Source organism: Heptranchias perlo, chromosome 8, assembly GCF_035084215.1.
Source record: "Heptranchias perlo isolate sHepPer1 chromosome 8, sHepPer1.hap1, whole genome shotgun sequence".
NCBI lineage: Eukaryota > Metazoa > Chordata > Chondrichthyes > Hexanchiformes > Hexanchidae > Heptranchias > Heptranchias perlo.
Genome location: NC_090332.1, coordinates 23800879 through 23813524, shown reverse-complemented (window position 1 = coordinate 23813524; position 12646 = coordinate 23800879). Strand labels below are relative to the sequence as shown.

General features: G+C 37.7%; 1 protein-coding gene across 1 annotated transcript in view; it reads right to left on the bottom strand.

Annotated features, from left to right (window-relative positions):
- Positions 1 to 12646, bottom strand: part of thada (THADA armadillo repeat containing) — a 307554-nt gene that overhangs the window by 132669 nt on the left and 162239 nt on the right. Inside the window, exon 28 of the mRNA XM_067988802.1 lies at positions 1172 to 1340. Within this exon, the coding sequence (XP_067844903.1) occupies positions 1172 to 1340 (169 nt within the window). The remainder of the gene's footprint in view (positions 1 to 1171; positions 1341 to 12646) is intronic.

Below are 12646 nucleotides of genomic sequence, written 5' to 3'. Positions count from 1 at the left end.
AGAGTCTGAATGGGGTAGAGGAGCTGAGGGTCTGGGGATACAGAAACACAAATCACGAAGTAGCAACGAAGGTTAATAAGGTCATAAAAAAAAGCAAACAAAGCTCTGGGATTCATTGCTCGAGGGATAGAATTGAAAAAGCAGGAAGTTATGTCAAAGTTGTATAGAACCTTGGTTAGACCACACTTGGAGTGCTGTGAACAGTTCTGGACTCCATATTATAAAAAGGATATGGAGGCACTGGAAAAGGCGCAAAAAAGATTTACTAGGATGATACCAGAACTGAGAGGTTAAACCTGTCAGGAAAGATTGAACAGGCTGAGGTTCTTTTCTCTAGAAAAAAGACTGAGGGGTGACCTGATAGAGGTCTTTACGATTATGAAATGGTTTGATAGGGTAGACGTAGAGAAGATGTTTCCACTTGCAGGGGAGACCAGAACTAGGGGCCATAAATATAAGATAGTCACTAATAAATCCAGTAGGGAATTCAGGAGAAACTTCTTTACCCAGAGAGTGGTTGGAATGTGGAACTCGCTGCCACAATGACTAGTTGAGGTGACTAGCATAGATGCATTTAAGGGGAAGCTAGATAAACACATGAGAGAGAAAGGAATAGAAGGTTATGTTGATGGGGTTAGATGAAGTAGGGAGGGAGGAGTCTCGTGTGGAGCATAAACACTGGCATGAACCTGTTGGGCCGAATATAGCCTGCTTCTGTGCCTTACATTCTATGTAATTCTACATTGGAGGCATTCCACTGCCACTGTGTAGAACGTCATTTCTGAAGATACTAGGACAGAAAATGTGTGAAAGTTACAAAATGTGTTCTTGGTATGCCAAAAGATAAACTACAAAACTGTGTAATTCACAGGCAAATCTATAATAACCACAGTGGACTATTTTACAGGAAAATTTAGAAGCACTGACAATGGGTCAGATAGCAAACTCTATAGACTGAACAGAACATTCAGTTAGCAATGTAACTGGGGAGTTTTTGAGGACTCTTGTCTCTTGTTTTTAATTTAGATGAGTAAGTATACAACATAGATACCGAATTTAGTTCTTGAGCAAACGAGCAGGTGTTTGGTTACCACAATTCACTTATTTATTCAGCCAGCTCCAACAAATGAAACTCCTTTCTAGACTCTCATATTTAATGTTTGAAATCTACCTGCAGCAGTGTCCCATGGATGTGGTTCTGTCGTATGCATGGATCTGTGGGAGCGGGTAAGGCTTCCAGCAAGGACTGTGCCATAGGAAGAATATGATCCACCGCCACAAAAGGAACTAGGGCGCGAGCAGCCATCTCACGGGACCGATGCACAGGCGAGTGACCGCACCTGCAACAAACAACATTTTTTATGGACTTGAATGAGAAATACGGACACTGGTCCTCATCTTAAACTAGGTAGTAATAAATGAGGGGTGTATCTGTTAGGCTTAGCTTGCTTGAGACTATTTGAGTACAAACACAATTGAATGCTAAAGACAGAACTCTGGTGAACTTACCACACACCCTGGGAATTAATTATTACCATTAGACGTGCAGTTTTTTTTAATAAAGTGATATTTGGGAATTTATTTCAATTTGCTCTCTGCAGTTAAAGGAATCTGATTGGCTGTGAAATGTTGACCCCCCTCCTCACTAACACACACAATTTCATTCACTGTCAGAAACGTTCATTGATTTTGCAGCAATGCAGAAAAGAATCTTAACAAAAATACACAGACCTATAATCTAATTACAAAATTAAACATAGGGTGTGCATTTGTTTTTAAGTACACTGTTGTAAACAATTTTACAACACCAAGTTATAGTCCAGCAATTTTTTTTAAATTCACAAGCTTTCGGAGGCTTCCTCCTTCCTCAGGTGAAAGTTACAAAATGTGTTCTTGGTATGCCAAAAGATAAACTACAAAACTGTGTAATTCACAGGCAAATCTATAATAACCACAGTGGACTATTTTACAGGAAAATTTAGAAGCACTGACAATGGGTCAGATAGCAAACTCTATAGACTGAACTCATTTCGTTCACCTGAGGAAGGAGGAAGCCTCCAAAAGCTTGTGAATTTAAAATAAAATTGCTGGACTATAACTTGGTGTTGTAAAATTGTTTACAATTGTCAACCCCAGTCCATCACCGGCATCTCCACATCTTAAGTACACTAGGTTGTGGATTAGGTTTGTCTTGTGCAAAAAATATTTCATAACATCACAAAAACAAGAAATAAACATAGACTTTTTAATTCATTAAATTGCCTAGCTACTTCTGTTACATGCTTTAGTTTAATAATGCTGAGAACTAGATGTTTATACCTATAAATTGTCCACTGGATTCTATATTGGCTGATCCATGTGGTACCAGTTTGGTAAGCTCTGCAATCATGTCTTGTATACTATTGAAGACTTGCGTCCTAGCACACTCTGTTTCCTAATCTCAGGGTGGATATAAGGAAAGGTATTCCAACACTCAGTGCATGCTATGATCTGCCCCTCTTCTTCCACAAAATAAACTCCCTAATCATTTCCATGTTATCAAACTATAGACACGATTACTTTCCAATTGTTTGATGGATGATGTTCTACCACAATCTTGAGAGCTGTTAAAATCAACTTCACATGAAGTCTTAATAGCAACCTACTGCATTCTTCTCTGGTCCCATCAATCTAATTAAACATGCAATGTAATAAACATCACTAGAACAGGCAATGTTTGTTTCTTTTTAAGCGATGGGAAAAGGTAAAAAGGTAACACCAAAATCTTTAAGATCAACAAATTTTTTGAAGTGACTGCAGTGCCCATCAATTAAGAGGAATTGTATATAAATATGATCTCTGTACCAATGAATAGTTTATTTTATTAACATAATGCTTCCTGCTCTAGCCTTTGCTCTGAATTTTCTTCAGCTCTAAAAGCTCCATTCCACACTCTTGTTCCTTCCTGTAGTGAAATCAAGACATATCACATTACCTGTCACTCTAACTCATTCTTTCCCAGGGCATCAAAATTATGCAATTCCTTACCTCTCCCAGTCTTCCCTTACTCCTAAAGTCCACTGGCTTTCAAGATCCAAGCTTGGCATACTTAAACTTCGTGATTTACCTCATACTCTTTCCAAACTTTGTGGTGTCCTCCACTATGGGCCTTGGCTCTTCCCTAGATCTCTCAGCTTCAGAATTACTAAAGTTTTATATAGTTTTACTATTAAGATCATACAGATTTCCCAAGTACAAATTATTCAACAAATGAACTTAAATTGAAACTGAGATAACTTAAAATTGTCGCAGCACAGAGCCAGCTATTGTTACCAATGCAAATGCTTTCAAGGGAATTTCAGACAACTCAATATTTTATTTAACATTTTAAATGACTCACTGGTTACTTTAAAGAATATAAAATCATTAGCTTTTTGGCTAATGAAAAGTCTTCAGTTTTCAAAACTCAGAACTTTCAATAAACTCCTAAAGTTGAACTTAAATAGAGTAACAGAAATGCAAAGTGTCAAAAAAACTTTAATTCATTGTATTCTTGAAATGAAATGCATGGTTTTGCTGCAGGAGCCATTTTCAAAGGGTTGACAACCAAACACAAACAAAATAAGTCTGCCAGAACCCAAAAGCAGCAAATAGATTCCCTACATGTATTAAACAGGACTTACTGAAGCAGCACATAAATGAGTATATGTTGTATTTTGGATGCATTACATACATTAATAGGAAACTTTCTGTATGCCCTATGAAAGTTTTAAAATTATAATGTGATTTAAGGCTCTATTTTTAAATTGTGAACATCAGCATCAACCATCTTATTGAACTATTTTCTTAATAATAGGCAGAACCATTAGAAAACCTTTCTTCAACAGCCCATCAAAAATTGTGTGTTCTTAAGACTCATTAGTCAGGGAGCTCCAATCCATAGTCAAAGACTTAAATCTGATCATCAGCTGAAGCTCAGACTTGGCTGCCATTCCCTTGGTTTGAGCTCTTGGCCAGACTCTTAACATAAACCACCCCTGAAAGATGGGCCTTTTTTTTTGAAAGTGGTGGGGGCGGGGGGTGGGGGGGGACAGAAGAGTAAAAAAGGGAGGACAGGAGGCTCAGTCCCATTGCACAGAAGCACACCTTCCACTAACTAAAGTACATGCCTTATGTTTTAGATAATTCTACAGTTACAATCACATAGTTTTGACAGATATAAATTGTTCAACAGATCAACTTAAATTGAAACTGAGATAAATGAAATCTGTTCTAGAATAGAGCCAACATTCTTTTTATTCTACAAATGCAAACACTTGCAGGGGAATTTTAACAAGAGTTCCAAATCATTCAACAATTCATTATTTTATTTCATGACATTTTAAATGACTCATTTGCTACCTTATAGAACATATAAGCATTAACCTTTTGGGTACTGACAAACCTTTTCAAACAGTCATACAGGGCAATGTGGGCTGAAGAATAAGCATTGTGGTAACAATAACTTGAATTCATTAATGTAAAAGAAATGTCCCAGGGTACTTTACAGAGGTTTGGGGGGAGGGGAAGGGGTGGAAATAATAAATAAAATACATGAAGGGAAGAGATGCCAAGCGATGGTAGAAGAGGTAACTGAAAAGGTCTAAAAGGTGGGTTTTGATGGACAAACAGCGGTAGCAGGAGTCTGAAAATGAAAAATAGTAATGGAATGGGGCAGAGGAGGAAGAAAGATGAGAAAGAACTTGAAATGTATTCATACTAATAACTGCAGCCATCTACTTGCTAGCTTTATAAAATGTATTGGGGATTGAGTGATGCTGTGGAAATATGTCATAAAATGTAATGTGGTATGTTCTTCTGAGGTTGGATAAAGCTGGGCTACATCATTAGTGCAGAGCAGAGAAAGCTTTACTTTGTATCCCACCATGCTATACCTGACCTGGGAGAGGTCAATGCTGACACCGGATGTCCAAAAATAAAAATTATTCCATTCCCCAGCACAGACATCACTCACCTCAATGAGCACAAAAGTTCACAAAAAAAGTCAATTAAAAACTATAGTAAAATAAATGTTAATTTCCAGAATTTCATTAAAAGTAAATTATTCAGCAGAAAAATTGAATTGGCCCAAATTATAGTGGGTCAATTAACCATTTAGTATCACCTCTGCCAAGTCAGTATCTAATACAAAAAAAATGCAGGTTTTATTTTAAGTTCACCAATGCTAATTCACAAATTACTAGCACACATTTTGTTGGATCAACAACATGCAATGCAGTTCATGAAGGGTAAATCCCATATCACAAGTACTACGGTATTTTCCATTTAGCTAGCACTTTTATCCAAATGTTGCTACATTTTTGTTTCATTGACGAGTTCTGTAGAGTTCAGCATTAAAATAAAAACCAGCAACGTGTTCAGGAATGGACAGAAATGCTCCGTGACCTTTACTGGTGTACGGTTTCCCAAAGGGTCCATCATAAATAATGGAAAATGGGAATGCAGCCAAATGCTCTTGATTCAAAAACACTCCGTAGGAGGGCACTTTCCAAAATGCTCGAGTCATTACTTTTTACCGTAATACAGAGCATATTAGTGAAAGTGAAATATATACATGTCTAGCTGTTGCTTGACTAAAGATTAGATAAATGACAAATATATACAAACTTTCTGGTGTTTTATTTCAGATAGAAATATTTTTACTGCTTCAAACTCTCTATTTCTTCTCGTTCCTCCCCCACCCACCAACAAGTTTGAGACAATCAAATATCACCCCCTTAAATTACACCTCCACTTTGACAATGAATGTTGTAATCTAATTTGAACACTTTTGAATGACGACAACCAAATAAGCCAGAAAGCAAACACAGGCAGACAATCCTGGGTTTGCATGTCATATGGAGCTGCTTTAGCATGCATCAGCTAGTATTATTATAATAGTTAAATGTCAAGTTTCAAACTATTATGTATGGACAACTTTTTAATACTTCTGTGATGTCTTTTGAAATATTCCATTCTTGCCCTTTCCTATCCCAATTCTCATCTATACATAGAAATACATACAAGTTACAACAGGCCATCTGGCCCAATCAGTCCATCCAGGCATTTACCCTCCACACGAGAAAAGAGCCCGAATCCCATTCATGCACCCTGTTCCCATTTTGCTTCATTCCCTTTTCTTTCTTCCATCTATCCAGTCTAATCTTGAATGTTGACATAGTTTCAGCCTCAACCGGTAGCCTAGAAAATGAATTCCAAAGCCTCATTACTCTGTGTAAAGAAGTTTGTCTTGCTCTCTGTTCCAACTCTCTTACATTTAATCTTGTATCTCTGGCCTTTTGTCCCATCATTTCATAATTTTGAAGACTTCTATCATATTGTCCCCTAATCTGCATTGTTCTAACAAAAAAAAAATTTCAAGTCTATCTTTGTATTTGTATTTCCCCATACCAGGCAGCATTCGAGTAAATCTACGGTGTACCAGCTCAAAAACCTCAATACTGTACACAGTACTCTAACAGGTCTTATTAATGTTTTATATAGGTTCATCATTACCTCTTGGCTTTTATATTCAATAGCTCTTGTGATAAAACAGATAATTCCAGTAGCTTTTTTTTACAAAAACAGCCTTATCAATCTGAGGTGCTGCCTTCAATGTCGTCAACTTGTACCCCCAAAGTGCTTTACGCCCCATTTTGATATCACATGCAAATTTTGACACCACTCACTCCAGGCCTATATCCAAATCATTGATATATACAGTGAACAGAAGTTCTCCAAGAACTGAACCCTGTCGGACACCATTACCCACTTGCAACCACTCTGAAAACTGCCCTCAACTCCTACTCTGTCTTCTCATCAAAAGAAGAGTCTACCACCAAAAAAGAGAATCAAAAGATTACAAGTAGTTATCCAATCATGAGTTTCAGTTGACAAACAAACCAAGCACAACACTCTTGTGGTTTATATCACATTACCTGAACCCCAGTACTGCATTGTAATCTACTCCCAGTTATCCAGTGCTTTCCGTGTCATCACTCTCAGGTATCCACAATAGTTGATCATACATGTTTAATTAGCTACATATATAAAATAAATAGTTTTTTCTTTCAAGTATTTAGTTTCGTGTAACCCAAAATACCTGCACACACATCGACAAGCAACAAACAAATTTCTACATTTTTTTTTAAATAGCTGAAGACTGAATGCTACACTGTTCTTCCACTTTGGAGCTTGGGTTTTAAGCCACCCAGACTGAAGGGATGAAAGTCCTCCAAACTCGACTCAGTTCTGCATTAGCATGTGTTTCGCACAAACTGCTCATAATTTTTTAAGCACTAATTGGGCAATCTCATTCAGAAAGATAATAAGGGTAACGGCAAGGGCGAGATGGAAATGTCAAGCTAATGCAGTAGGGTATTCCCTTCTGAAGCTGGGATTAAGAAATGTTGCTAGGGAAGTTTAGAGTGAGCTTACCCTGAATCTAGCCCTCACCATGCCAGATCTGGGAGTGCTTGTTGCTGATTCTTGGTGTTGTGCAAGTGAAAAAAAGCCTTTGTTGCCTTAAGCATGAAAATGAAGAGATAAGAAAACTGGTCTAATACCAATGTAGAAGCTTGTGCCATGTGAGGTTTTTATTTACAATTTGCATATGTAGGTTAAATCCGAAATAACCACCCTGATTAGAGTCAAACATGCACATAAACATAAAACCTGAGAGTGAAAGAAATTGGGAGAGAGAGAGAGAAAAAGAGGGTAAGAGAGAGCAGGGGGAAAGAGGAGAAGACAGAGAGTCAGAAAGACACACTGAAAGTTGAGACATGAAGGGAACAAAGGGCAGATTGAGAAATGACAGAGACCTTGCTACAGACTTACACAACTCTTTTTTAAAAATTGGAGCAAATGGTACAACATTATTGAAAATGGGAAAATCTAACATTGCTCACCTCACCGTTTACAAACATGAAACAGGTCAGCCAGTTATGGAGTTGTATTGTCAGCAGCTGTTGAACCATTTGTAGCTCCTAGTTTGAAGATACTTAAGAGTTCATGATAGAAAATTAAATTGCAACAAACTGGTAAACAACTAATATCCAAAGGATTCATGGCTATAATAATTTCCACCAGCTGCAATTCACAACAATTACCTTTAGAAGTACTGTACCACTGGAAGAAAATGAACAAAGCTTTTCTCAAAACATTAAACACGAGTTGTTTCTTCTTTCAAAATTATTGGAGTAGCTTTTGCCTCACTATAATTTTGTGAAAAGGCCAAAACATGTCGGAGAACAAAGTAGTGTTTATACTGCAATTGCACAAGTTAGTAAAGCATTTTAAATAAGCCAATCACTTATACACAGTATTGAACTGTAAAAAGTTTCACTAAACCTCATTTCTCAATGTTGCTTTACTTCCAACATTGCTACCAGGAGAGGCAGAAACAACTCACCACTGAACAGGGTAAAAGTCAAGCTTCCATGCCTGTTTCACTGTCCACTTAAAATAAATAATTCTCAGACTATTAAAACAGACACTTATTAAGGGCACTACTTCTAATTAATGCTTTTGGTTTTTCCTAACAAATTGACAAAAAGTACAGTGCACTAGAATACATAACTGTAAAGAAGTCAAGAATTACTTGCAATTTAGATTTTTAAAACATTTTTATTAGTGTTTAAGAAGCTACAATGAAGCTTTTACTTTACTGCAGTTTATTTGTAGCAGCTATGGTTTGCAACAGTATCATGGTATCAATGTCAGATGGAGTAGAATTATCAGCACTCTGCTGGTATTCTTGCATAGGCTTGTTTAAGCACCTTTATATTCCTATAAAAGCACTGTTAGATATCTCCAGCACAGTGCTACGCTATGTGGTATGGATATGCAGCATTCTATACATGCAAACTCTCAGAAGGTGTTAGCATTCAGGTTATCTTGCAGTAAAATTATCTTCCATCATTTACAGATAATAACAAATATTGAAACTAGTTAGCAGGAAGAAACTGCATTCATGTAAGATGACTCAAATGTCAAATTCCTGACTGCACTGGATATGAGACGACAACCCATCTATTCCAATTTCATTTTACAACGACCTAATTCCAACAAGGTGACATCAGACTGTCCCTACCCAGATACATGATTAGCACTGGTATCGCTATGTAGCCCTGCAGGCCACACTGGAGGTGTGGCGATCAGCAATCTATAATAGCTGACACGCAAATGAGGTAGGGTGGGGGGTTTTTAATGCTCGAATGGTTACAAAGACTGGCCCAGAATTAAAATCTTACTAAGATTATCCTGGAGCAAATATTTTAGTACAACTGCGCTACAGATGCAAGTTGAGGATGAGTGCATAATGGGAGTAACCCTTTGAGTCGTCATCATCAATTGCTGCTTCAAAAAAAAAGTGTTATATTTGGTAACACAAATTCAAAAAGTGTAGTCCAAGTTGGAAGTCAAAAAATGTTGCAAAAAATCAACAAAGAGAATGTCACCCTTTGATAATACCCTAAAAAAGAACCATGGGTTTATGTGGAAACTAATAATTGACCATAAAAAGTACATTAGTTTAAGTTTGGAAAAATTCACTCATTATCATCAAAGCAAGGTGAATAACAGACAGGTTTTCCTTGAAAAAAAATCCAATCTACCTTCATTCATAAGAGGTGTTCCTTCTGAAACAAAAGTCTGCCTGCCTCTCATTCACTGTATGTCCAAGTAATTTAATCTGAGATATTTCAATATAATATAAATAAAATCCATCTCCCCTTTTGAAATGAAGTATATTCTGAGGCATTATATTCTGGAGCTGAGTCATTGCCACTCAAGTGATTCTGCAAATTGCTGTCCACAGATGCAGTCTGGTAGGGTAGACCACAGTACTGCTTCTCTCTACAAACCTGCCAACCTGGATTCAGGCAGCACATGTAGTCTAGTACCCTGCTCTAATTTCAAAGTTTTCAATAAAATTATTTGGATACATTAGAAAGGTATAGACTACACCACAGTATGTAGTCTCTTTCTCCATGTGTAATCACAGACTTAAAAATCCAACAATGCAACTGCTCTGAATTGCAGAAACAAGCAAGAAAATGGAACATTATTTTATATGTAGTTATTGAACAAATTGGATGATGTGGACAGTTAAGGCTTTGATATTTTAATTATACGTGCACAGTTAAGGGTGACAGGTGACAGCTAAGCATGGGAGAAAGGAGGATACACACGGAGTTCAAAGGGGAAGAGGTAGGGTAGCAATGGAAATGAGGGAGTGGTAGGAGGAGATGGAGTAGTGGGAAGGCAATGAGATCAAAGGAGTGGGGGCAGCATGCGCAATGGGGAGGCGAATAGATTGAAAGGGAGCTGACGAGAGCCACATTTTTACCAGAAAATGACATCTGCAGCTGTCACTGGCTCCTTTTCCTGTTATATCATGCATGTACCATCTACCACACAAAAGGTAAGGGAAAAAAATCCAGAGAGAAGTAGGAGAGGGCAGAAAAAAAGAGAAGTTAAGGTGGGGTGGGGGGAGAGAGAGAGAGAGAGAGAGAGAGAGAGAGAGAAGAATGAATAATATTGCACAAAGACAGCAGAGACTGGTAAGAGACCTAATTCTCCAACTGACTCTTCGCAATGGCACAGGCGATCTACTAGTATAAAAAATAGTACTTATGGAGCTTCCCCCTCAACTGCCTGTTGGCAGTAGTTCACCTAACTGGTCACATTTCATGTGTGTGCTCGGGTATTAAGTGCCAACAGGCTATTTAACTATGGTGAGCATCACAGCTGAGCTGGGAAATGAGCCTTTGGCTTAGTGGTACCATTTCCGCCTCTGAGTCAAAAGGTGCAGGGTTCAAACCTCGCTCCTGAGCCTGGCAAGTGGGGTCCAGTGGGTGTGGGTGGGCCTCCCCTCAACATATTAATTGTGGGTGCACATTAAGCACTCCAGCCATATAAGACTGACTACCCTATCAGCTGGTATAAAGATGGTTACGGCCATGGAAGAAACGTTCACATCGCAGCCTGTCAATCAGCCTGCAACTTCTTCCACTACTTAACACTCTTCCCTCGGAGAACAGTGTGAAGATATGAGAACAATGTCACAGCTGAAGTGAATGCTGTCCACCCACACACAGTAAAAGTCACCAGACAGCAATAAAGAACAGGAACCTCTGGCCTTATTTTTCCTTCTTCTAGCCCAGGGCCGTTGAGACAATTACGGCATCATTACTAGCAGCAATGGAGAACAGTCTCACTACAAGGCTATAGATCTGCTTTATTTATATTGGAGGCATAACTCTCACATTAAAATCCTTTATTTCAGACATCCTGAAGATGTGAAAGGTACTCTATAAATGTGTCTTTCTTTCTTTATCTTACAATGCCATTTTTTGTTCATCACAAACAAATGGCAAAGCTGTTTTATGTTGCACAAGATTTTACACAGACCATCAAATATATTTACTCTGTTGTTAATAAAGGCAAAATCCTGCTGTAGCAACAGCCACACAGTGAGCTTTTGTATAAACTTTTTTTTCTCATAGAAACCATGGATAAACTGGCTTTATTTTCTCGCTTGTCTTGTAATCTCCCTCCTCCGTTTTATCCCACCCAACCAGCCCCCTATCATTCAGGGGAGAGTACATGGGATAGTCCGACCTGCAGTTGTCTCCTTGAAAGCAATTAATCCCACTCTTTGCTCAACCACAGTTAGAAGAGCCATGTGAGGATCATTCTGCTCTGAGACAACTCAGCTGGTAAAGAGTTGCCTTTCTGGGGAAGCAAAAATGCGATCCGTTGAGAATGAGATTGAAACTCCAGCAACCTAGTGTTACTTCTAGTTGCTTTTCTTAATTATTAAATAAAAGAAACTCCTAGAACCCATAGCTTGGTAGATAGTTATAACCCTTCTCCTTTACTTATCGTTCACAGACGTATCAACAGATCACAGTAAATTAGATTCTGTATACAGGACTGCACAATATTAATGTCATGTGTCCATTATTCCCACACTTCTACAAGTAATAATGGATCATAAAAAAAGTTTACAGTAGATTTACCATTAGTCAAACACTGCTTTGTATATGACAAGGTTTAACTTCTGTAATATGTTAACATATAAGATTTAAAATCAGGAACAAATATTTATTATGTGCATATTCAAACAACTATAGTTTTTTTAAAAACTAGCCTGAGTTTCAACTTTAAAGTGTTTCACTTTTTAAAAGTCCATCAATGGTGTGGTATGTTATCTTTAGATGACAATCTTTTCCATCCTTGGATTTTTTTTCTCACGAAGATTGCATACGCAATAAGAAATACATTTTGGGTTCATTTCTATGACCCATTCTAATAATGCAAGTTGAATCACTACTGCAAAAGTGCTGAGTGACACGAAGGTTTAGAATACTGGCTGTCCTGTTGAGTGATGTTAAAAGGTTGGTTTTTAGCCCGAGGCACAGAAATGAAAACCAGTTATTACAGTTATTGAAAGCAGGTGAAAAAACAAATGTTTTACTCAGCAGGGGAGCTGAATGAATACCAACATCTTTCCAATTAGAAGAGAAAAATACGTGGATTTTTCCCATTCTGTCCATAACAATGCAAGTAAAAAGATTACTTTTAGAAAATGTAATCACTAATAATAAATGTAGTTTACTTTGCT